The sequence below is a fragment of the Monodelphis domestica genome, chromosome 5 (assembly GCF_027887165.1).
Source record: "Monodelphis domestica isolate mMonDom1 chromosome 5, mMonDom1.pri, whole genome shotgun sequence".
NCBI classification, from domain to species: Eukaryota; Metazoa; Chordata; class Mammalia; order Didelphimorphia; family Didelphidae; genus Monodelphis; species Monodelphis domestica.
Genome location: NC_077231.1, coordinates 253,260,019 through 253,287,911, shown reverse-complemented (window position 1 = coordinate 253,287,911; position 27,893 = coordinate 253,260,019). Strand labels below are relative to the sequence as shown.

The window sequence follows — 27,893 nt, the reverse complement described above, 5'->3', positions numbered from 1 at the left end:
TTGATGGCATTCAATTCCTGCTGCTGCCAAATAAAAGATTTTTGCTTTTGTTTTTTAATAAACTCTTACCTTCCACCTTAGAATCAATACTGTGTATTGGTTCTAAGGCAGAAGAGTGGTAAGGGCTAGGCAATGGGAGTCAAGTGACATGCCCAGGGTCACACAGCTAGGAAGTGTCTGAGGACAGATCTGAACATAGACCCTCCCATCTCTGGGCATGGTTCTCACCTAGCTGCCCCCTGGACCAATATTCTTAATGAATATTGGTATAAAATTTTTAAGTAAAATTTTAGCAAAGACGCTTCAATAATGTATTTAAAAGACAAAGACGCCTCAATAATGTATTTAAAATATGACCAAGTTAGACTTATTTATAAGCATTTACTAAATGGCTGTGTAATAGGCACAATGCTAGATGTTTAGAAATATAGTCCAAAGAGTTCCTGACCCCAAGGACCTCCAGATGGATTATGGGCAAAGGAGGGTAACTGATATTTCAAGAGCCTGAGTTCTTGCCATTAAAGGATAAATTAAAGTAATTGAGGACATTTAGCCCTGAGGAATGGGGATTTAGGAAGGCAAAATATAATAAATGTCTTCCAAATATCTTGTGAGATGTTACATGGAAGAGGGATTAGACTTGCTCTGCTTGGTCCCAAATAACAAAACTACAAGTAATGGGGGTAAGCCACAGACTGGCAAGCTTTAAACTCAACATAGAGGAAAAAGTTTCTAATAATTAGGACTATCCAAAAATAGAACTGACTATCCCCTGAGATGGTGGGTTCCTCAACTAGGAAGACAACTAGCAAAGGCTAGATGACCATTTATCAGATTTGTTTTAGAAGAGATTCTTGTTTGTGTATGAAATGAATTACATGGCCTTTTTGGACCCTTCTATTTCAGATTCTAAGATGCATATAAAAACATTATGGGCATGTTGATGGTGTGTTCCTAGAGTTCAGGAGAAATACTGTTGTATCAATCTGCCTGTAAGTCACCCACATAGATAGGGCATGTGAATTCATAGAACATGACAGGGTCATTGAGGGGAAGTGAAGAGAAAGAAGTGAAACTGGCCCATAAGAACTTTCAGGCTTGAGATCAGCAAAGGAACTTAAGAAAGCATTCAACTGACAGGAAGTGAGTGACAAATACTACAGAAGCCATGGGGAAAGAGTACATCAATAAAGAGGGAACAGTTACCAGTATTAAAAGTTACAGAAAAATCAAGGAAGATGAAGACTGAGAAAAGACTATAATTCTGGAGTTGCTAACTTCCACCTTGGTACAATTTCAGTAGTGGTGGGATAAAAAACATTGTAGAGAAAGAGTGAGCAAAGAATGGACAATGAGGAAGCAGAAACCATGAATGCAGAGGACGCTCTCTAGGTGTTTAGTGGTAAAATGAAAGGGATATCAGACAAGAGTTTAAGAGTTAGGCAGGTTCAATGAATTTCTTTTAAGGCTATTGTGGGTGAACCCAAGCATTTTGTAGGAAGCAGCAGGGAAAGAGGCAATAGAAGGGGAGACTGAAGATATGCAAGACAAAGAGAAGAAATGTTCAAAAGGGGCAGCTCCTGGAGAAGAGAGGAGATGGGAGTGAGGGCTTCAGTTGCACAGTGATTGGCCTGGGAAAGGAAATATGCCAACCACTCTAAATGTTAATATAATACAATAAACATTTATTAAGCATCCACTATATGCCAGACACTGAGCTCTCTTCAAAGATGGGGATAAAATAGAAAAGGATGTGTGAAAATATAGATGGATTTTAAGGTATGAAGTGGGGAAGCTCATGTTGAAAAGCTTTAATTTTCTCAGTAAAGGAGGCAGAGGCATTCATTAAAATAAAGTATAATTGTCTCAATTAGGGTTTGAGAATTGAAGATTTTGAGTAACTGCTAAAAAGAGACAGAGAATTAATCAAGAAAAAAGTTATGTTGCAAGGCACTGAAGGCTCAGTTGAGATGAAATAACAGAAGTTTGTAGTGAGCCTTGCTGATCTGGGCAGTAATGATATCAATTTAGGAGAGTGGAAGAGTCCACGTAGAAAAGGAATGTGAGATAGTAGAAAAGACTTGTATTTAATGAACCGCAAGCGGTCTATGCATGGGTTTCAAGGAGTCTGAGAACTTGAATGGGAAAAAATAAATTACATCTTTATTTTCACTAATCTCTAAGTAAAATTTAGAATTTCCTTAAATTTTTAATTTTTAAAATAATATTATCCTGAGAAGGAATATATAGGTTTCACCAGACTGACAAAGGGGCCTACTCATACACAAAGGTGTAGAAACTCCGATTTAGATTCTAAAGACCGAAGTTCTCATCCAGGTTCTGCCATTAATCATTGGGTAAACTGCTTATCTACATGAAGTCTCAGTTTGGCCATCAGCAAACTAAAGGGATTAAACTTTAGGGTCTCTAAGGTTACTCCCATTTTCATTTGTGTTCATGATCATGTTTTGCAACCATCCAAATCCATTTTCTGTTTTTAAATGTCCCACTAGATGTCAGCCAAGAGCACAAAATCCTACATAAGTTTTATCTAAGGGTAACCTATTATAATTTTATTAAACTGAGTATAACTGTGGTTACTCTAGTACTCTGTACTCGAGTTTTTAAAAAGGACATATTTGGCTAAGCAACATATACATGATTCTTCTCTCTTTTTAAACTCTAGGACAAGTAAAATTGTACGAGAAGATTTAGAATAGAATGTCAATACTTTCACTCCAGAAGAGTATATGTGTAATGACTAGGTTTAAAAAAATAAAGCTACAAAAAGAGCCTTAAGGAACTAAATAGTAAAAAGAATTCAGGAATAACTACCTATTTGTAAAACTCTTTTTCATCAAACATATATAAATGTAATAGTCATAAAAGATAAAATATCGTCTAAGATGTTATTCCAAAATGCTAACTTCAAATGTAATCTATATAACAGCTAAGACCTTAGCTGTTGCTAACCTCTAACAAGCCTATCAAAATGACTCTCTACTTTTCAAAATCTGGTAATCTTCCTCAAAAATAATTAAGGGAGGGAAGGGTACAAGTTTGCTAAGGGAAAAAATACATATTGCTCATACTTAAATTATTTCATTTTTAAAGTCATAGATATAATAAAAACAAGGGCACACCTCTAAATAAAACATTCCTTTTGTTAAACATTTATGATGCAATTGTTAGCACTGTTGATAATAAGTACCATACTATCAAAATCACACAAAATGGATTACTATTATATTCACAAAATAAAACCTTTTCAATGTATTTTCAGTACAATTTGAGTGTCTGGAGACTTAACTCTGGGTACACAGAAAATATCCTTGAAAAACATATTTTGAGGCTCTGTAAGAATAGACACAGTAGTTGGGTTCTGGTTTTCAACTGGAAAAATTTGATTCAACAAAATAAGAAAGCATACAGACACATATATACCAATTATACTCCCTTGAAAGTAATCAAACAAACCTGTACAAAGAATGATTCCAATTTATAGCTTATATCAACATACATACTTAAAAATCCTTCTCTTCTGTTTTAGAATTAATGCTAAGTATCAGTTCCAAGGCAGAAGAGTGGTAAGGACTAGGAAACTGAGGTTAAGTGACTTGCTCAGAGTCACACAGCTAAGAAGTGTCTGGGCCCACATTTGAACCCAGGACCTCCCATTTCTGGGCTTGGCTCTCTATCCACTGAGCCCATTGAGCTACTCCAAAGTATATGCTTTTTAATTTTGTGTTTCTTTGTTTGCAAGGTTGAATATTTTGAGAAAACAGCTTGGAATAAATTTGGAGCCAGAGGTCCTAGGTTCAAATGCCTCTCCTGCTACTTACTATCTTTGTAACCCTAGGTAATTCATCATTTCCTCCTAAGTGATCACTAAACTAAGGTCCCTTCAAAATCTAATCCTTTACTTCTTGAGTATGAACTAGGAATGTGTCCATGTCCAAAACCAAAACAGTTTGATATCTTCTACAAAGCCCTATTGTGTCATTATTGTGACATAAAACAAAAATCTATAGGTTTCTAAAGGCCATACCAGTGCAGTATAAACTCTGACAAGCTCATGATGCTGCATAACCTTTTGGTATGGTACTAGGAACAAACTAATTCAACTTTCCAAGGGCTGATAGACTAGCTAAGTAGAAAGACTTATCCCTAGTAGGGCTCACCATGGAAACATATTCAAGAAAGAAAAAAAAACAAAAAAGCCTTTCTATTCATATTCTGTATGGCCTATTTCCACTTAAACAGTGATTGTACAGTAACAGAAAAAGAAGAGAGTCCTAAGATTCACAATAGTGTTTTTTAATTAGAATTTTTGAACTCATAAACATTAACCTAATGTGAGATTCTTTTTCAGTGATTATGTAGATCTTCAGGAACTATACCAGAACTGACATTCTTGCCATTAATAAAACCAGAAGACAAAGGAAGTTGCCATTAAATGGAAGGAAGGTATATACCTTCTCCTTGGAGGAAAACAACATATGATCATTGTTGGTAGAAATAATTCTATCAAGCTGTCATTTGATAGTTTAATAAACTGGACCCATGGACCAATAAGGGAACTCCCAGCTTTGGAAAACTATACAGTCTTTCTCCACCCCCCCCCCAAGAAATTCTTACTTTTATTACATTTATTTTTTTACATTACTCATTTCCCTCTATTGCACCTTAACTAGTCTGTCTTTCCTTACAACAAGGACTGAAAGAAGTTTATCAAAATCAATCAACATCAGTTATACATAACAATATTAACCAAAAAAAGCATCATAATGCTATGATCTTGATAACCCCACAATTCTCCTTTCAAAAAAAAGGCCAATCTTTACATCAACACATTAACAAATTGGGGACAGCTAGGTGGCTCAGTGGATTAAGAGCCAGGTCTAGAGATGGGAGGTCCTGGATTCAAATCTGGCCTCAGACACTTCCTAGTTGTGTGACCTTGAGAAAGTCATTTGCCTAGCCTTTACTGCTCTTCTGCCTTAGAACCGATTACACAGTACTGATTTTAAGACGGAAGGTAAGGATTAAAAAAAATTTTTTTAAACAAATCAGAAGACATTTATTGATCACCTGTTAGATGCCAATCACTATGCTGGATGCTGAGACCCAAAGACAAAAATGAGGGGGGAAACAGCACGTGCATGATCAGACCTCTACTTTTGGAATATCATCATTTTCGGCCCTACTTGGGGGACAGATTGGAGAGAGGATAGACTGGAGGCAGAAGATCAAGTCTGAGGCTAGTACTTTTCCAACAGCAGTTTGAGAGGTGATGAAGAAGGGTCTGAGCTATGGGGGTGGCTACTGGAAAGGAAAAGAAGAGACATACCAAGATACTGTGGAGGTAGAATAGACAAGGCTGAATATAACAAGTCAGATTCCAGTAGGAGGTACAGCCATGGGTCATTAATGAACAATAGAGAGGCTCACAGTGGGTAACAGCAGGTGGCAACAGATTATTGTACAGAAGAAGCAGACACCACATCTGACAAAGGTATATACAGCAAAAGCAAGCGATAATAATAGTTAACTGCCTACACATCCTAATGGCCGTCAAACATCAAAAGATCTGGAGGATACCATGATGGAGGGAAGACCCCAAAATGGAACTCATAGAAGATTATCAACAAAAGTTTCAGAATGAGAAAGAGTGGATAGACTGTTTATCAACAGGATCACAGATCTACCAAAGGCAACAAGATCTTCATTTTTATATTTGGAATGACTCATTTTGGACATTTTTCATTTTCAATTCCATGTACTTAACACCTGTGAGATCCTCTAGTCTCATTATCCAGGCAAGAAACCAAGACTCAGAGGGATTAATATAACTGGCCTAAAGTTACAAAGCTTAATAGTAGAGGCTGGATTTCAGCAAAATGCTCTCAATTCCAAGAATCTTTCTACTATGTCACACTGCCTTTCCCAAGGTCACACTGTTAATTAATGGTAGTGCTGAGACTAGAACCTCAGTTTCCTGATTGCTAGTCCAGAGCTTTTTTTTTTTAGTGACAGAAAATTAAAGGAAATAAGTATGATTACAACTTTGAAAAATATGTATACAGTATAGTGAATACATTATTTCACTATAATCAGAAGTGACTCAATCTTTCAAATAAGACATCTTTAAATACACATGCAGGAAATTGCATAATATTTGAACATAAAATAAAAATTAACCTCCGCACAGGCAGTACTCCCTCCTTGGCAACAACCCACATAGTGCCTCATATGATTCTTTGGAATGAAGTCTCCTGTCTTCTCCTCCACTAATTATTCTTGGGCTCCACCTGTCTTTTGAAAGATTAAGTGTTTTCAGCAAGAGAATATTATCTGTTCAAATCATAATTTTCTGACTTTATCTGCTCTATTTAAAAAGAGTGAGAGATGGATAAGACAAAACAGAAGTCAAGTAAAAGACAAAAAAAGAAGTTTAGAACTATAATTGGGAAGGGAATTATAACAATTAAAGAAAACTGGTTTGAAAAAGACTGAATGGGGGGAGAGCTAGGTGACTCAGTGGATTGAGGCCAGGTCTAGAAACAGGAGTCCTTGGTACAAATCTGGCTTTAGATACTTTCAAGTCACTTAATCCCCATTGTCTAGCCCTTATTCTATACTGGGGGGAGAGGGAGAGGGAGAGGGAGAGGGAGAGGGAGAGGGAGAGGGTGAGGGTGAGGGTGAGGGAAAGGTAGAGGGAGAGGGAGAGGGTGAGGGAGAGGGTGAGGGAAAGGGAGAGGGAGAGGGAGAGGGAGAGGGAAAGGGAGAAAAGGAGAAAGGGAGAGAGAAAGAGAGAGAGAGACAGACAGACAAACGGAGAGACACAGAGAGACAGAGAGAGACAGAGAGAGAAAAACTGTGTGACTTATGTGAGCTTAGGTTGCAACTAAATTTCCCTGGTCTCAGTGTCTTTATTTATGATAGTGGGAGCACATTGCCTTTAGGGCCCCTTCATGAAAAGATAGCAATTTTTAGTCTGTATATATAAATGAAAATTGGTACTCAAAAGAGCAAAACTAATAAGACTTAGATACTTTAAAACATGATCCTGTTGGAATATTATATAACTAGAAATGTTCTATCAAAAAACAAATTTATTGTCATGAAAGTATTTTGGCAAAGAAATGACAACATGATTATGTTATTCAATCTTGTTAGTTCAACAACTGTCTAACTAATTGTCTACCAAGTACCAGAAGTTGGATATACAAAGAAATGAAACCCTGCCACCAAGTATTTTATATTCTAATCAGGGAAACCAGTATATAGATAAATAAATACAAAAATATTATATATATATACATATATATATATAAATATTATATATTAAATCCCACAATGGGGGCTAAATGGACTTGCCGAGGGTCACACAACTAGAAATGTCTAAGGCCAGTTTTGAACATGAGATCTCCCATCTCCAGGCCTGGCTCTCTAGTCATTGAGACACCTAGCTGCCCCGCAAACAAACAAATACACACACACACACACACACACACACACACACACACACACACACACACACACACACTCACACACACACTCACACTCATTTCAGATTACAAAGTAACTTTGGAATGAGAGGGAAAAGCACTAAAAATTATGGAAAATCAGGAAAGACATTTTGTAGGAAGTGGCACTTGAACTGATCTGAGTAAGAAGTTAGGGATTCTAAAAGGAAGAGGAGAGGAAGGAAAATATTCCAGTCAAAAGGGATAGTTTATGCAAAGGAAAATCTATTTTTTTCAAAGCAGCAATGTTATATAGAGAGTATAGCAAATAGATCAGTTTGGTTGGAAAGTTAGAATATGTGAGGAGAGAAAATATGAAATCTCAGGAAAGATTAGCCTGGAGTCAGTTTGTAAATGGGGTTAAGTGCCAAAGAAAGGATTTTTTTATTTTATTGGCAAATAAAGGGAAAAAAATTGGCAAAAAGGGAAGCATCAAAACTTCTTGAGCAGGGGAGTGAAAGAAACAACTGGACTTAAACTTTAGAAATAGTCTCTAATTCTAGTTATAGAATTCCTTTAACTTAAAAGGAAATTTATTTTGCTACTATGAAGGAACTTGATCTTATTTATGATAGGTCTGTGATAGAACTATAATCAATGAGGCCACACCACACTATAAAACTAGATTTCTTACTCCAGCCCTTAAGAATGACTAAGAAAAAACAACCCACATCCTCAAAGAGCTTACTATCTAAAGAAGAAAGGCATGTGAACGATTGTGAATACCATACCAGGTGGTATCAGTGCCAAAGAAGAGGGGGGAACAGTCAAGAGAAGTCAAAAAGGTGTGAGATCTAAAATGGTAAAGGTCTTAAACTGTAGTGATTAAAATAGTGGAAGATATAAATTGTGATAGATATGAGAGGGTGAGTAAATTTGACCGCAGAAAATATGTTTCACTACAGTGTCTTGGTTTTTAAAGCAAATATAAGGTGGTCGCCAGGGAAATATTCCCAATTATTCAAATACCCAAGTCAACTGGGTTTTATAGAGATTTTTAATTAATAATATAATGAGGAATTAGAGAAAGAGAGAAAGAAATTATGAAGGGCTTCAAGCCAATATGGCCTAGACCTGAGTCTTAAGAGAGAGAATCAGTCAGTCAGTCTTTTAACACTCACCACAAGGTCTGCCTAAACAAGGATTCTAGTGACACCAGGCCAGCTCCATCTCAGCTGACTTCACCAGAGAGCCTTCTAGCCAGAGAGACTGTTCCAAAGGGCCTCTCTCCAGAGCCTCCAGAGGGACAGAGTCCCCTTAGAGGAGCTCCAGGGAGACCTCCTTAGAGATTGTCCTCCAAGAGCTTCCCTTCTCCAGAGCCTCTCTCAAGAGATTCTTCCCAAGCGGTCCTCATCAGAGATCCTCTAAAAGGAATTCCTCCAAAAGGATCTCTCCTCAAGAGATTCTGCTTTTTCTTATATAGGGGTTTTTCTCCCATATCACTTCCCCTAAGTCCCTACATCTACCAATCACTGTAGACGCTTTCCAAAGGACTGCCCATCTAAATTCCTGCTAAGTCGACCAATCTCCTCAGTAAGTCTGAATCAGAAAAAAATGCTGCTGTGTCAACCAATCTCCTCAGTAAGTCTGAACTAGAGAAAACACAGCTGAGTCAACTAATCTCATCAAGAGAAAACTTGCCAGACCCTTTTAGGTACCTAGCATCCCATTGTATCAATTCTAAAAACAGGCCTGGCTCAAAGAACTCCTTGCCTTATTATAAGCATGGGTCCAAGTACTTTCATTGTTTAGCAAGGAGTTTTCTCTCCTAAAGCAATCTTAAGTACAGGTGGAGTAGAGGTCCTCCCATAGCAAGGAGTTTTCTCCCCTAAAGCAGTCTTAAGTACGGTTAGAGTAGAAGTCCTCCCATTTCTGATCCTGGCGAGTTCTCACATCAAAATGGGGAATGTTTCTCAGTAGGGAATTTGTTCCAATTAAGAATTCCCCGATGGGGAAATTTTTAACATTCACAAGTCTGAGAGATTTCAAGATTTACAAAGGTACAGTCAACAGGATTTAACAGATTCCATTCAAGGAATGAGAAGGAATGAGGAGTGAAAGGCAATACTGAGATTACAAATACAGGGGACTAGGAAGAGGGTGGTAATCTGGATAGTAAGAAGAAACCAGGAAGAAGGAAGATTTGGGAAATAATGGGCTCGGTTTTGGACATGCTGAGATGCCCAACAGACAGCTGGAGCTCTGAGACTGGAGGTAAGGAGAGAGGTTAGGGCTGAAAAACAGATCTGAGATTCATCTGTAGAGACATGATAAATGAATATGAGAGTACTAAGATCATCAGACAAAATAACACAGAGGGAGAAGAAAAGTGGGTCCAGGACAGTCTGAAAAGATATCCAAGGCTAGGGAATCTACACAGAACAAAAACTTTTAAAATAGACATAATAAAAGATACCAGGATTAGATAAGGCATACAATATTCCCAGTTTCCTGCCTGCTACTAGGACAGTTCCAAAGAGGCTTTCATTGAACCTACAAAAGAAGAACTTACACTGACTCACTCTCCTCCAACCTTTGCTCCTGATTCCCAAATTCTCTATTTCTAGCCATCTGCCTTCTCAGCCTACAAGATGCCACCTTCCCTCTAGGGTCATTCCTGACTATAACCTCCATTTGAGAAAATGTACAGTGAGCCACACTCATAGTTCTCTCCAAGCTCTACTTCTGACCCTCTGGACTTCTCCACTTTGCCTTCGTGCTGATGTATTCCTTCTCTTCCTCCATTCTCTTCTCTCAGTAATGTAAGCTACTTAAAGGAAAGGGCTGTCTTTCCTTTAGCTTGAATTAGCATTCCTAGAGCTGAGCACAGTACTTGGCATATAGTAAGTGCTTTATCTAGCTATCCCAAAACTTTTATTTAAATATTTTAAGTTTGGGTGCAATATTTCATAGCACACTACATATAAAGGGATAGTGACTTATCCCAAGAATATTTCTATATGAGCTTCATAGAAAAAGAAAAGAATGAAGCAATAACAGTGACAGGAAACTTCAATTATTTGGATATTCATTAGAGTCATGTCTGCCAAAAATAGAGGTTTAAAAATAGTTAATAATTTTTGATATGTCAATGATAATTTCATTCTTCAAAACCTTGAAGAATAAACATAGAGAATTGCTATTCTAAATTTGCTTCAGAAGAACTGTTTTCTAGGATAAAAATGATGGACACTTTGAGTGTAAGGAATACATCTCTGAATTTGTATTGAAGAAAGCCAGTCTTATATGCACCTTTGACTTAGAGAAAAGGCTCAAAGAAAGGATAATTACAGTTCAATTTACTCCTGCCAAATTTGTTATAACATCATGATCTGAAGACATTTCAAAAGCTAAATAAACAAACAGAGGGCACAAAAGAATAGGCAGCTAGATGGAACAGTGGATAGTGCTGGTTTGGGGAGTCCAAATCCTATCTAAGACATTTACTAGCCATGTAACCTTGAGCAAGTCACTTAACCTGTTTGTCTCCGTTTTTCTGAACTATAAAATGTGGATCACAATAGCATTTACTTTATAGGATTGTTGTGAGGATCAAATGGAATAATATTTTTTAAAGATGTTTAGCATGGTTACTGACACAAAAGTAAGCACCTATATAAAAATTAGTCATCATTATTATCAGCATTTTTACCAAATATACGGCCATTATCATATCTATCATCAGAAACCATATTAATCTGACTATATACCTCCATAATACTCAGGAATTACTACACAAACATCACAAAATTTTTCCTACCAATCTCTACTATCCAGTCCACATTGTTATAAAATTATTTAGCATAAGCATTTCAAATGCTTGCTTCTGATTAGTGAAACATGAGATTAGAGCATGTTGGATAACTGGTAAAAGATAAAACCAAGAAACCAAAATTTAAAAATAAAGACAGATTAGCGACATTTAGCTGATCAACCTTTATCTTTCTCCTCAAATCACACCCATCACTGCCAGGAGAGACAATTTCACTTGTTTACTAAAAACTTCTTACTCTTCTCCTTTTATTAAAATTATTTTTTATCTTACTAAATATAATTTTAAGATTTTTATTTCCAGTCAAATTCCCAGTTATAAAGAGGAAGAAAAAAACAGGTGTATAGAATGAAAATGTCCTAATGATTGAAACAATGAGATCTTGACATTTAGTTCAGTTAGGCAGCAAAGCATGGAAAGTAAGATTACTGTAACAGTCAGCTCAGAAACTGAGAAACATATTAAAAAATTAAAATGAAAAAATCTCAGAGTAGCCATGTAACAAGATAAATGAATGAGTGAATAACAAAGCATTTATGCACCTATATGTACAAATGTTTAAAAGTTCTATGTTAAGTACACATCAGAAATACAAACAGAAAAAGTTCACATTCTTGGGGGCAGCTGGGTGACTCAGTGGATTGAGAGCCAGGCCCAGAGATGGGAGGTCCTGGGTTCAAATCTGACCTCAGTCACTTCCTAGCTATGTGACCCTGGGCAAGTCACTTGATACCCACTGCCTAGCCTATACCACTCTTCTGCCTTGGAGCCAATACACAGTATTGATTCTAAAACAGAAGGTAAGGGTTTTAAAAAAACAAAAAAGTTCACATTCTAACAAAAGGGACAGCAATTATAGGTATCTGGCTAAACAATATTGTCTATTTTCTTTACTATATCTCCCTCTTTTTTTACTATCTCTATTAAACTAAATTGTTTACAGCTGCTAACAGACCCTGACTTAAGAGTTAATATTTTATAAATGGAGATGACACCAAATTTTTAAACTCAAATATTTGTCAAACCATTAATTTTAACCCTTAGACTTGTATAAGTGATACCATATTACTTACTTTCTCAATGGGTGGGGAAAGGACGAAGGGAGGAGAGAATTTGGAACTCAAAAAAAATTTTTAATGAATCCTAAAAATAAATAAATAGTAAACTGGGAGTGGGAGTAAAAAGAAATGACTAGAAGAAGATAATGGAATGAGGAACAAGAGTGACAGGCAGGAATCTAGTTGGGGGCCTGCAATAGTTTTGGGTCTCAATAGGCTAAATCATTGGGTAGTCCAAAATCCCATCATGGAATACACAAAACTGGAAAGAATGCTTCTTCCATCAAACTGCCAAGGATGATAATGTATAATATTTCAAACTATTTGCTAGGATTTACTTGAATGGAAAGGAATATTTTACAGAAGTAGTATAGGAAAATTTAAGAGGGCTTAACCTTCACAAGTCTCTTCCCATTTAATTCTATGCCTGGAGTGGATAAGGGAATCTATGTTTTAGAGTCGAGGTACCATAAAATGTACAAACAAGTTATCAGACTGCTAAGGGGAAGCAAACTGACTTAGATTGGAAACACAGCTGGTGGTCAAAGTTCTTGGGACAATGATCTGGCGAAGTGACTAGATAAGAGAGAAAGATTCAATTCAGGAAAAATTTAAAAAAAGCAAAAAACAAATGAAAAGAGATGGCCATGGGGGAACAACTTGTGTAAAAGCACAAAAACAGAGAGTGAGGAATCAATATTGTAAAATGCTACAGAGATTAATAAGGATGAAAAATAGGCCTTCAAGATGTCAATTTAGAGGTCATTAATTGGAAGAGCAATTTCATTTGAGTAATAAGAATGGAAAATGCAAGACATTGAGAAGTAAAAAAGGGAAGAAGAAGAGACAACAAATAGTGTTCTCTAAGAATTTGGTTAGGAGATAGATGATAAGTTGGGGGTGGGGAGAGCAGCAGGGTCAATTGCAGGACTCTTGGGCATGTTTAAAGGGTCCAAATGGAGGAGTTGGGATTGTCAAGAAATAGGCCTACCTCTTAATTAAAGACTGAAATAAAGAAGAATGGGAAATGATACAAGGAATTTTAAATGTAGAGTCAGAGAGAAGGGTTCAATGTAAATGACTTTATTTTCCCAATTAAGTAAGAAGTGGAAAATAAGCTTGTCTAAGAGGTTTGAGAGATGAGAAGGTTTGGAGGAGTCAATGAGAGGAATTAGATAAAAAGGATGGGGCAAAGAACAATTTGGAGCGAGGGTCCACTTGAGATATAACACAAATTTATAGTGGATTGAAATAACCATAATCAAAATGCTCTTTAGAACTTGTAATTATAACTAATTAATTATTTATTAAGGGAGGGGAAGAGAAGGAAGGGAATTAGGGATCTAAACTTAAGCCCACAAAGTCAGTATTCTAACCCACTAATATCCTTCTATACTAATCTAATTACTTAATAACTATTTAAGATTAAGGGAGGGGCTGGTAGGAACAGGACCAAGGCCAAAGTAAGTCTCACAAAACTGGAGTCCTCTTTGGGTCTGGCAGAAGTCCCAGTATGAAGAGCAGCACTGCAGGAATCAGGATGAGAAGGGGAGTGATGGATTAACACACACCATCCACTGGTGTAATGTTGTCCACTATCTCTACCATGTCCTTAAGATGATTTTGATTGAAGGAAGGTCCAGTCTTCTGGCAGCTTCAAGACTCTTTCTCCAGAGAGAGCCAAACTGTCAGTGAAACTCTCTCTCCTCCTGAGAGTTCTAGAATGTTGGCCTGTAGGATCTCCTGCTTTCAGCTTGCCCCTGCTAAAATCCCTTACAACAGGATCCAGTTAGCAATATATAGCATGAATTCCCAGCACTACTGATTAGCACTTGAGAAGGGGTAGAGTGAGATAATGGGAGTCATCTAGGCAGAGCAGTAAGGGATTCACGAATAGAGCACACTGTAACATTCAACTGGTTAACTAAAGAGTAAGATTAGGAATGTAGGAAAGTGAATCTAGAACAGGGATGATAGCTCGGTCTGAGGGAAAGAAGGGTTGGATGTCACAGAAAGAACAAAAAAATAGAAGAGGATAGAGTAAGGCATAGGGAAAGATAGAATGATAGGTTATGGTAGGAGAAAGGAATTTCAGAATTCTTCTCATATTGAGAAAGTGTTCTCAAAGGAACACTTTTTAGGTAATAGTAGATCAAAAGTGAATTGTCCTTGCAGGCAAAGTCATTAGAGTTGAGAATGGGAAACTGCGAGGCCAAGGAACATCAGCATGTGTGTTCCAATTCCTTAGTGTAAGGAAAGGGATTGGCGAATACTGAGAGCTAATACTCAACTGCTTGAGAAGAAAGAATGAGCTGGGCACCTATGTGGCTTCTAAAAGCTTAGAAGGTCACTAACTGAAGTAGAGAGGCTCAGAAAGTAGCTGTAGGGAGGCAGGAGAACATAAATTGCTTCTAATGCTGCCCCCACCCAGACACCCACAACCAGTGGAGTGGTGGGGGGAAAATGAGACAAGGAAGGTATAACCAATGCTGGAAAAAATGGTGAGAGATGCAGTTTACCTGGGGCTGAGAGCCAGGAGATAGAAGGAGCCTTCTAAAATGAAAGGAAGCTTGACAACAATGGATGTAGCTTTTTAAGAACAAAAAAGGAAAAGGTAGGTACAGTCTGAATGGGACATGAAAGGGAGAGAAATGGGGTGGAGGGCCTGAAGGGAAAGGCAGTTGAAACTGGGCACGGTGATGAACAGGCAGAATTCAGAATAGAAAATTAAAAGAAAAAAGGAAAAAAAAGAGGTAGCTAGTGGGCAACTAGAGATTCTGTATCATTGAAATTGGGAGGGGAAGAGGCTGAGGTCTTCTGACTGAACTCTACTACACCCTCAAGAACTCTGAGAATGGCAATGGGTCTATTAGTTCTCTTTCAAGCTTTAGAGACCAAAGGAAATCAGTTGGAGATGGTCTATAGGCAAATGGAAATATGGGTCTGAAACACAGGAGAGGTCAGAGCTAGAAATGTAGATTTGGGAATCATGCTTAGGGCTGGCAGCTGAAGCCATAAGAGTAGAAGAAATTACTAAGGAAAAGGCCAAGGACTAAGATTTAACAGAATGATTTATTTTTATAAGAGCATACCTAAAAGTAAACAAACAATAATGCAATTTTCCATGAAGCAACACCAAATGAAAAACTATAGGCAGTTTTCCCTTCATATAAGAACTGAAGAGAAGAGAAAAAGAAAAAAAAAGAAAAATTACTTTTACATAAGATGTATTTGTCATTGAGTGACAACTGGATTGGGAATAGTTCCTTTTTATATGACCTAAATTTACATTTAAAAAAAGACTTGCCCTGTTCTACTTAAATCTTTTCTGGACAAAAGCTAAATGATTCCTATGATCCACAAGGAAAACTTACAGAAAGCTATATTTAAGAAAGAAAGCAAAGTGAAACTTTTATAATTTGATTGTGCCTTAAAAAGCTAAATTTTAAATGTATATTTTTCCTGCTTATCTCTCTTGGGCTAATTCAAAGACTGCTTCAACAAGCACTTATTATATGACTGCTAAGGGGAAAGAAAAGTGCTAAAGGATATTCAAAAATTAAATTTTAAAAGGTTCCCTCATTGAAGGAGCCCACTGATTTAAGAAGATATGACACATATATCCTTTTTATGTATGATTTGTAACATGGAAGTTTCAACAAAATAAAGAATCTAATATTAAAGATTTACCTTTACCTTACCACCAATAAATGCAGCTTTTCAATATTGCTAATAGCAGTTATTTCTTGGCTATCTACCCATAAGGATGAGACTCAATTTTTATTAATGACCAAATTTAAGATATTTATTTATTAAGGCCTCCAATCATATTTTTATTTAAATTTCTATGAATTCAATGCTTTTAAGATTCCAATCATATTAAAATCAGAAGCTAAACATTTTACTTAAATTCATTCACCAATAATATATATCTGTTTAGACCATCAGTTCCACCTTACCTGTATCACAGGACTTTGAAAAATCATGATAAAGGGAAGAGTGTAGTAGATTTTTGAGTTATTGGTCCACATTCCAAAATCTGAGTAGGAATTTTATTATATGCATGACTCTGGGAGAATTGTTTAATATTCCTTGGCCTCAGTTTCCTCATCTGTAAAATGAGGATAACCTTCTGAGGTCTCCCCCCAGCTCTAATGCTATAATCCTATAACTTTTTTTTTTGCCAAATATAATCTACCTATTAATGTTTAATCCATGTAAAAAGGCAATACTGTTTAAAATGTTTTAGGTTGTTAAATTATTAAAAGATTTCAAAACTGAATTATTTGTCTTACTTTGAGTCAATTCTATCTAGAACAATTACTTTGCAAAAAGCAATACTTTTTACTTAAAGTTAATTCAAGAAATGTGTAGATACAAGAAGCACATAAGCTTTTAATAAGTATCAAAGATTTTAAAACTCTAAACCTCAAGTATTCACATTTTAAACTAAAAGCATTAAAATTTCAAGTTTTAACCATAGAGATTTAGACATCATTCAGTATGAAGTACCTGAAAAATGTTGGGCCGATACTCAGAATAACCAGAGTTCCAATTCTTAATTATGAAATTTACTATGCAACTGCAGCAAGTTACCTAATGACTCTTTGGACCAAGTAACTTCCATGGGCTTATCTATTAAAAGAGTTCCATAGGAAAAATACACATTTAGAAATCAGATTTCTAGGGTATTTGTTTATGGTTCTTATCCTACATTTCTTCTTTAATTAATATAAAACCTTCCATATATTACACCTTACAATTTTTCAACAAGAAATTTTTTTTTAAGTTTTAAGAATAGTCTTTATTAAAGCTTAATGTAGGGGGAAGCTGGGTGGCTCAGTGGATTGAGAGCCAGGTCTAGAGATGGGAGGTCCTAGGTTCAAATCTGGCCTCAGACACTTCCTAGCTGTGTGACCCTGGGCAAGTCACTTGACCCCCATTGTCTATCCCTTACCATTCTTCTGCCTTAGAACCAATAATGAGTATTGATTCCAAGAAAGAAGATAAGGGTTTAAAAAAAAATAATTGAAGGCATTTAAAATGTAAATACCATTATTAAATACCAAAATGCCTAAATACATGACCAAAAGAATTTGACAAGTTTTGGGTAAGGTCCATTTAAATTATACTTTGTCAAATTTTTCCTGTTCATTAATGTGATGGTTTCAAAAAGGCTTTGTTTCTATTTCTGATTGATTGTCTAATAACAATTGTTCTGGGAAATCAACTTTAAATTTTCCTGCTCTATGGCCTTTTGTTAAAAGATTTTCTTTTGGTACCATCTGTCATTTTGTTCAGTTCTGGGTTAGAGAACAAAAGACACATTAAAGAAGTACTGCACCAAAGTCTATCTGGACAAATAAGAGAAATCAAGAAGTCAGAAAAATACTTATACTTGGTTCATCAATTCCAACAAGGTAACAAGAGGATCAGAAAATATAAAGCTTCCTGGATTAATTTCAGCCACAATCATGCAACAGAGCATCAACGTGGCACCATAGTGCACAGAGTATTCGGTCTGGAGCCAGAAAGCCTCATCTTCTTGAGTCTAAATCTGGCCTCAGATTATGTAACCCGGGGCAAGTCATTTAACCCTATTTGCTTCAGTTTCCTTATCTGTCAAATGAGCTAGAAAAGAAAATGGCAAAACACTCTGGTACGTTTCTCAAGAATATTTGGATATGGGGAAAGCTGGGTAGTTCAGTGGATTGAGAGCCAGCTAGAGATGGGAGGTCCTAGGTTCAAATCTGGCCTCAGACACTTCCCAGCTGTGGACCTGGGGCAAGTTACTTAACCCCCCCCATTGCCTAGCCCTTACCACTCTTCTGCCTTGGAACCAATACACAGTATTGATACTAAGATGGAAGGTAAGGGTTTAAAATTTAAAAAAAAGAAGAAGAAGATTTTGATATGAATGAATCAATCCAACAACAAGTAATCATATGATGTTGATCAATGGAGAGGCAAGTAGAGCAAAATACAAATTTTCAGTCATTCTACACATAATGGAAGAATGATATAAAAAACATATCCCTATGAGACTCCGTGAAAATGAGAAACACCATAGAAGGGAAAGCTATTTCACTGGAGGCAGTATGTCACATTAAAAGATAATTGGTAGGTCATATGGAAGGCAAAACAGCCATCAATAGATTAATGTATAAACATATTGAAAATTCATTAGAAGACCAACATACAATTAAATGGACAAAAATGGAAAGAGTGAAGATAAGGTGATCAATTCTTCCATTCAAGTTGATCTGTCCTTAAATCATGAGTAAAGGACAGATTTAAAAATTAACCATATAAGTCATCTAGACTTAAAACAACTCAGTCACCTTTGACTTAGTTGGTAAATCTTGTCAATCTCTTCCTTCTTAATGTATTTTTTCCCTCACATTTTTTAGTATCATCAACCAACTTAGCTTAAATAATACCTGGACCATTAGCTCTCAAAGCATTTGGTCAGATCTTTTTGTTTTTATGAATTATATCTATTGATATTTACTATTAGAAATTTAAAATGTGGGGAGCTAAGATGGCAGCAAAGTAGCAGAAGCCTTCTGAATGTCCTTCCAACCAATCATTACAAAGCATCTGCAAAGGATAGAAATCAAAATCTGATGAATAAAAGGGCTTTCCAACTGGATGCAGCCTTTTCTGACTGGGAAGGGAAGATATTACCAAGGTAAAGCCCTGTTAAAAAAAAAAAGCTAAGAAAGCAATCAGCCTCCACACCAAAGGACTACAAGGCTTGGAATATGATATTCAAGAAGGCAAGAGAATTGGGTCTACAACCAAGAATTACCTACACATAAAAATTGACAATATACTTTCTGAGGAAAGTATGGGTATTTGACAAAATATAAGATTTCCAAGCATTCCTAAATAAAAGACTAGAATTGAATAGAAAATTTGATGTCCAAATACAAAATTCAGAGAACCATAAAAAAGGTAAACAAGAAAGAAGGGGGAAAATTTTTAAGGACTTCAGTAAGGCCAAATTGATTGTATTCCTACATGGAAAAAATGATATCTGTAACTCTTAAAAATTGTTTTCATTATCATAGTAGATAGAAGTATTAGTCATAGGTTATGGTATTAAGTTGTTCAAGATGATTTTTTTTTTTAAATTGGGGGGGGAAGAGCATGGTACTAAGAGAAACTTGAAGGAAGAAGAAAACTAGGATAAATTATACGACATAAATAATTGCATGGTGGTGGTGGGGAGGGGAGAATACTATTATAAGAAGGGGAGGAAAAGAGTACTAATAGGTAATACTTAAAACTTACTCTCAGTGGAATCAGCTCTGAGAGGGAAGAACAAGCCGGATATATTGGGGTATAGAATTCTATCTTACCCTACGGGGAAGTTGAAAAGCAATAACAAAGAGAAGGAGTAGGGCGAGGAGTATTAAAAGGGAAAGGTGGGGTGGGTGGAGAATTAATAGATCTTAAAGAGAAATAAGGGATAGGGTAGGGAAACAGGGACTGATTAAAAGCAAGATACTAATATAGAAGGAAATATTGAAAGAAGAAAGGGCAAGACTAAAAGAGGAAATCAAAATGATGGGGAATACACATGGTGTGTACACACGTGGTAATCATAATTCTGAATGTGAATGGAATTAATTCACCCATAAAACAGAAGCAAATAGCAGAGTGGATTAGAAACTAAAATCCTACCATATATTTTCTACAAAAAACACACATGAAACAAGTAAGAAGCTAGAGAATAATTTATTGGGCATCAACTGAAAAAAAGGCAGTAGTCATAATCAAGATATCTGACAAAGCCAAAGTAAAAACAGATCTGATTAAAAGAGATAAGGAAAGTAATTACATCCTAATAAAAGGCAGTATAGACAATGAAGAAATATCAGTTCTCAACATGTATGTACCAAATGGTATAGCATCCAGATTTTTAAAGGAGAAACTACTGCAGTTTAAGGAGAAAACAGATAAGTAAAACTATACTAGTAGGAGACCTCAATCTTCCTCTATGAGATCAAGATATATCAAACCAAAAAAACAAATAAGAAACAAGTAAGAGATGTGAATGAAATCTTAGAAAAATCAAGGGTTAAAAAAGATATGGAGAAAAGAAATAGGGAAAAAAAGGAATACACCTTCTTTTCAGCAGCACATGGTATATTCACAAAGATTGACCATGTACTAGGACATAAAAACATTGCAAACAAATGCAGAGAAGCAGAAATAATAATGCAACTTTTCCAGATCATAATGCAATAAAAATTATAATTAGTAAGGGCGCATAGAGAGGCAAATCAAAAAATTAAATAATTTGATTCTTCAAAACTGGATGGTTCACTGAAGAGAATGACAATGATGAAACAACATATCAAAATTTTGGGGATACCACAAAGTACTCAGGGGAAAATTTCTATCCCTGAGTGCCTATATTAACAAAAAAAGAGAAAGAGATTAACAAATTGGGCATGCAACTAAAAAACAAAACAAAACTAGAAAAGGAACAAATTAAAAACCATCAGATTAAGAACAAATTGGAAACCCTAAAAATCAAGAGAAATTAATAAAATTGAAAGTAAAAGAATTACTGAACTAATAATTAACACTAGCTGGTATTTTGGGAAAAAAAGAAATAAAGAATTTGTACTTGGGAACTATGCCCATGATGGAAGGGGCTTAATTCTAACCTGTGTCCTGGAGTAACCAAAAATCACACTCTGAGCTACCGATCCTAGATGTCAGGGCCAGATATCAGGCCCCGAGAGAAGTCAGCCCAGGTAAATTCCATCCATTAGGAGATCGGTGGCAGAACAGCACCAGGTACTGACAACTTTGGAAATGAAACTGAGGGATGCTCTAACCTCAGAGGGTCCAGTCTCCTATCCCCCGCCCCACAAGAGCCCTCTGCTGAGTGACGGTGACGTGCTCCTTCCCTCTCTTGCCTCTGTTGGTGGCAGCCTCTCTTCCCATGGAGAATCAAAAAAGCCAGGAGCACTCGTCCTCCTTCATCATTTCCCACTTAAGACTGTTAATCTCTAATCCAATCCCTCATGCCTCCTCTGAGCTCTCCGAAACACAGTCCTATAAGGGAGCCACTTTGGGTAGTCCTCTCATTTCACAGATAAAAGAGACTGGGGCTGACAAAGGAATGATTCTGGGGCAGTTAAAGGGAGCTTAGCATAGTACCTGGCACAAAGTAAATGCTATGAAAATGTTGCTGCTAATGTGGAATTCCTATGCTAGTTTCTTCTGACTCCAGCAAAACAAAAACAGGCCAGTACAAATGAGTTGTGTCCTCCCTTTCCCAGCTGTCCAGCAATGCATCATTTCTGTGACTACTCACCATCTCCACAATACACTTCCAAAGTTGGCAAAAGTAACTAGTTAGTGAACCATTTCTAGAGTGAAAGATATTGGCTTTCTCAAATATCATTTAGAAATAATTAATCTATATTATCCCATTTGATATTTTCAAAGTTCTGTCACATTTTGGAATAGAGGAATATTTTTATTTATGCTTAAACTCAATTGTTTATAAGAGACTGATATCCAAAGGAAACATCCTAGAAAGTTAAATGACATGTACATTTTTCACTTTCAATTAAGATTTCCCCAAAATTCAGACAATATTACAATGCTCTAAACATCAGAAGCTGATCAGAAAACTTCAATGGCTGGCACTATGCAATTTCTGGCTTATTAGTTCCTCTCTCTTAAGCTGTGTAGGAATTATCTACGATGTAACAATGACTCAAAACTTCCCATCTAAAATCAGTTGTATGATTTAATGATACTAACAGAATTAATATAATAAAATTGAAGCTGAAACTTACTTGCTGCATGCTTCCATTATTGAAAAAAGGATTTTTACTGTCTTCAAAGGAATTTGGTATGAATGAAATCCTTCACAAAACAAGGATTATATAAAAGATTTTTTTTAAACTAAGAATCTTAAGACTGAAACAATTTCCAAGACTATAAATAATGCTAGAATACTACTTTAGTCAGATGTTTTTAAGGATCTTTAAAGATCATAAATACATTTTTTGACTACAAAGTAATTTGGATATTTTAACAAAGAGTCTGGAATTAAACTAGCTAGATGAATGCTGTCCTTCAAAATAAGCTTTTTGTACATCTGATTCCACAATCCCTCCCTGTTTTTTTTTTTCCATCTCTATGCAGATGACACAGATTTATATATCCAACTCCAGTTTCTCCCCAAGTTTCAGTTTTGTATCACCAACTGCCTATCTGACATTTCCCAGTGGATAATACCAAGACGTCCCAAATTCAACACTTTGAAATAAAAGGATTCCTCTTTCCCTGACAAACCCATCCTCTTCCAAAATTCACTATTTCTGTTCAAAACCTATTTCTGCAGTTTCCCAGGTTCAATACTTCAGTGTCATCCACATTCTGCCTCTCCAATATTGAGTCAATAGCTAAATCTTGATGGTTCTACCTCTCTAACAATACTGCTTCCATCAGTTCTCTGCTCCCTTTATTCAAAATGCCATCCAGCCTAATTTAGGCTCTCATTACCTCCGGCCTGTATTACTGCAATAATCTCTTAGGGTCTATCTCCCTTAAGTCTCTTCTAAATCTAATTCATCCCCCACCTAGCTACTAATTTTCCCCAAGTTCAAATGTGACCACACCACTTCTCTACTCAATACCCTCCAATAACTTCCAAAGAGAAGTTCCTTCCTAACCTGTCCCAAATGGCCAGAGACCTCACTCCTCTTTCCACTCTATGGTTGAGCCAAATTGTGCTCACACAGTAATACTCTGGGTCTTTGCTCTGGATCTCATTCTGGAATCACCTGCCTGGAATGCACTTCTACCCTACCTCCAAAATTTCTTGTTTCATTCACAAGTCTGTTCAAGCAATACTTTCCTCCGGAAATCTTTCCTGACAACTCTAAATACTAGTACCCCCTTCAAAAAAAGTTTATATTTTGTTTATTTTGCATGTACTTTATCAAAGACAAACTGTGTTCTACAAATAGAATTTAAGCTCCTAAGGACAAGGATTTCCATTCTGTCTTTGTAGTCTTAGTGTCCAACACACTAGCCAATATCTAGCACATGCTCAATAAATGCTCACTTATTGATCATCTTAAGTCTCACTTTCCTTATTATAAAATGAGAAGACTCAACGAGATAATTTCTAAGTTGTCTTCCAGCCCTACTATGATTCAAAAAGGTATACTAAGATATCTAGATGTATGTGTGATATATAGCAAGCCTAGGTAAGAGTAAAAATTGTAATGGGGCAAAACTCTAGTAAGGTGTGGGGGCAGGAGCGACAGGGAAATATGATTTTTTTTTTGGAGAAACAAAATGCCTAAAAGGAATAAGTTAGTAAATAACAGGAGGGCCAGAGAGTAATGAAAACTCATTACATTCTGCCTAGTTTACAATCTTGTTTAGGTAAACCTCTCTGTATAACAGTGAAAAAATTGTCCAGTAGACCATCATTTAAGGGTATTTTAAATTTAAGACATCAATTTTTGTGTTTAAAATGTGAATGAAATAGATTTAAGAGGGAGGGCAAGATTCTCCAACTTTTAAGAGGACTAACTCAGTCTGCCATTCTTAGAGGCAGAAATAAGGACTAAAACATCTCAGAAATTATCTTTTTACCACTATGTTAATTCTGAAAACAAAGACAGAGAATACTTCTATATAAGACTAAAAAAGAGCCTGGGGATCTTAATGTTTTAACTATATGTCACTAAAACAGAACAATCGTTTTCACAAAGTAAAACCAAATTCAAAGAATTTGGGGACAGTATAATGCCCAAATGATATACAAAAAGTATTATATTAATGAGCAATGTGATACAATGGAAAGAATCCTGGCTTTAATGTCAGATAATGGGTTCATATCTTGCCTTTGTGTGGCACTTTAAGGTTTGCAAAGCATTTTACAGATATCTCATTTAATCCTCACAATAAACCTGGGCAGTAGGTGCTATTTTCCCCACTTTACAGATAAGGATCTGAAGCAGAGGTTAAATTTCTTGCCCAGGGTCACATAACTAGTAAGAATTTAAAGCTGGAATTGGACTCAAATTACTGTTTCTATGTCCATTGCTCTATCCATAATGATCTTTATCAAATTATTTAACCTCTCCCTTTCTTAGTTTCTTGATCTGCAAAATGAGGTTGGAAAGTATAGCCACTATAATAGTCCCTATCAGCTACAATAGTACACATTGAAAGCTGTTTTACCTCTTACTTGCCTCTATTATATGTACTTGTTTTATTGCTAAGTTCTGATCATCAGAGATATTCAGTTATTTTCACAGAGATTTTTATCTAGACATTTTAGTATCATTTCACATGTAAGTTTAGGCATTTTCCTAGAAGTCTTTTTTTTTTTTGAGCCTTACAGAAGAGAGGTAAGAGCTAGGCAATGGAGATTAAGTGACTTGGCCAGGGTGACATATCTAGGAAGTATCTGAGATTAGATTTGAACCCAGGACTAGATCTCAGTCCACTGAGGCACTTAGCTGCACTTTTATAAGATTTTTTCTGAGTAATTCATATAGACTTTTATTAGATATTTTGTAGATGAACCAGAGAGATTCTATAAAGATAGTCATGATTTCATTTTTATCATCACCATCATTCCTACTGGGTAATTTGATGAAGCCTCAGAGTGACTCTAACCCTAGTTGTATTATCATTGGCAAGTCACTTAACCTTTCTGGATGACAATTTTCTCATCTACGTGTTCCTTTCAATTCTAAAACCTGATAAATGCATTTCTCAAGGACGTAATGAAGAGTTAAAAAAGGATCACCTGAAGTTATTACAGAGAAAGCTTTGGGCTTGGTATCTGGGTTTTCTCTTAAATAGTTGGATGACTTTGGATAAATGATTTCTCCCCTCTGAAACTGAACTTTTATACCTGAAAAATTGGGAGGCTAGACTAGATAATCTCCGATACCTTTCATCTTCGTTTTCCATGAAATGTACGTGGGTTGTATATGATGGGCTCTTCCTCAGTCAAGAATCCCTGCTAAGTAGTTTTTTGAGAATAAATTTTAATAAAATTCATCTATACAAATAATTAAAAGTTAACTGAATGCCCAATTATCTAAAAGTTGTCTTAGATAATAATAGACAGCTTGAGAAAGGTATTTGAAGGTTAATAAACTAAAAGAACTGTCTTTGGAAGAAAGTAAATATAACATTAGTAGAGACACATTTGTGACTTTTGTATTTCATAGATAAATTGGCATGTGTACATGAGTGATGTTATTGGATTCATATTGGGTGACATCATCAAATACATTATTTCCTAAATAAAAAAAAATGTGAATGATTTCTGTGAGAACTTATTTTTCATATGCTGTATTAATTCCTAAGGCCCTGAAACCTGTATATTAGAGAGAATTATTGAACTCTTGGACCTCAGGGACCATCCAGTTTACAGATTTTTGTATTTTCTTTGTCCTTTAGGAGTATGTTTCTTTCACAAAATCTAGTTAACAGAAGCTTCTTTTCCTATGTACATGAACCCCATGACATGGAGATGAGGAAGAGCTAAGAACTTGATGGACCACTCTTAATTAGTTACTTACCAATCAGAGATGTCTTGAAATATTCGAGGAACTTAAAAATGAGCTCCCCAAAATGTATACAGGTACCTGATCCAGGTCCACTGAAATCTTTGGTCATCTACAGGGCCAATGACTTATGTCATTTTATTGGTTATGATGCTGGCCTAATCAATAAACTGATATTCTTATCCAAAAATCAGTTTTTCAAGAGAATTTTAATAGTAACACTCCATATTACAACTGGATCACTGTTCATGTATGTTATATATACATAGATATATCTATCCAAAATTCTCTTATGCAACAATCTCTATCTACTCTCTAGAAGCAAAGAATATGTAAGGAAGCAAAAATAAGAATCAATGTACTTCTGTTTAGGAGATTCTCCCAGATCCTCCCTCATACGCAGCTTCCTCAAGTTAAAATTGTAACACTTCACTCATTCCCAAGCAATGCTAGATAAATTAGGCATTACTGTAAGAATAAAAAAAAAATAGTAAGATTATTAGTGAGGAAAAGAAAAAGCTCTTTAATGCTTAATTAGCTTTTATCAGACACTTCTCTTCTTGGTTGAATCCTAAAAATTTCCTATGACTTTGTGTTTCAATGCAGTAAACTATTTAGGATGCTGAATCATCCTTCTAGAAGAATATTTACAGCCTTCTAAAATAATAAAAGTTGCTAATTTGCAAAAACAAGATTGTTATAATAAAACATAGAATTAATCATCTTTCAAGAGGCTAAGTATCTCTTGAATTTGTGCAAAAACTTTATCTAAACAACATACATTTAATTTCCACCCTTTTAGACCTTGTAATATTGTGAGAATGGGAGAAAGAAAAGAGTATTGAGCATTTACCTGTCCAGAATGGATGGAATGCCCAAAGCCTCAACACCCAGTTAAGTGTAGAATGTCAACTGTTTCTAGTAGGTAAAACCTCACTCCTGAGATGAGGGACTAATGAGGATACAGCTACCACTCCCATTCCTGCAGCCTCCTCACCTTTCACCATGCTGCCTCTGGCTCACTACTTTCTAGGCTCTACTTTTGGCTGTCTAGACTTCTCTCTTCTTTGCTACCCTACCCCCTACTCCCGCCTCCTCCCTGGCAACTTTAAACTCCCTTTTTGATACACTGTTTTCCCTCAATAGACTATAAGCTCTTTGAGGGCACCAACTTCCTTTTCTCTTGTGTTTATGTTCCCACTACTAAGCACAACGCCTGGCATAAGCACTTAATAAATTTTTATCTTCTTCTTTTGCTGAAGAGCTCTACCAGTATTTAGAAGAGATCAGAAAATACTCTGCACTAGCAGATGAATGGAAAGCACAAAAATATAAACATTCTGCTTGTCCTAATAATGTAAAGAGCTCTCATTGAACATATTGTACAAATAACAAATAAAACAAATATAGGATATAACTTCCTGCAGACTACACTTTCTTTATAGAGATACTTAAAGATATATAACTATAAAAAGATCATCTCAGTTCCTAAATAGTAGCAAAATTTAGATTCACAGTTCCTGAAAATCATAATTGCTTTAGGTAAAAAGTTGTTTATAAAAGAACCTTCAGGTACTGATTTCAATAGTTCTATGGTACATGTAGTCAACTCCTTTCAACAGAGAACTGGGAGTTCCAGGGCTAAATGCCTCAAGATCAAATAGATTAGTTTCTCTCCTTATAAATACAGATGACCAAACAAAGAATTTTAGGTGTAAAAGGAAACTAAGAAGTCAGTATGCAATGTTAATTCTCCCAAGCTACTATTTGGAAAAGCTATTATTTGTTTAAAAATTAAAATAAAAAAATAATCCCTGCTAATTCCCTGCTAATATTTGATTGGGCATGGTTCATGCAAGAAAATGCCAATAGCTCAGGCTCTTAAAGTAGCATACTTTTTGATCCCCAGGGTCCTATCAAAGGAGCACTTTCCTCCATTCTCTATATCCTGTCAGCA

At 36.0% G+C, this 27,893-nt stretch overlaps 1 protein-coding gene across 19 annotated transcripts in view; it reads right to left on the bottom strand.

Annotated features, from left to right (window-relative positions):
- ARHGAP12 (Rho GTPase activating protein 12) overlaps window positions 1–27,893 on the bottom strand; it is a 146,112-nt gene that overhangs the window by 67,937 nt on the left and 50,282 nt on the right. The window contains exon 1 of one of the 19 annotated variants that reach the window (XM_056800061.1): window positions 13,931–15,034. The exons of 16 other annotated variants lie outside the window; for them this stretch is intronic. In XM_056800061.1, the coding sequence (XP_056656039.1) occupies window positions 13,931–13,933 (3 nt within the window). In that variant the 5' untranslated portion in view covers window positions 13,934–15,034. Of the gene's footprint in view, window positions 1–6,201; window positions 6,435–13,930; window positions 15,035–27,893 lie in introns of those variants that run through there. 2 more of the 19 variants (XM_007504793.3, XM_056800062.1) reach the window with 2 other exon arrangements.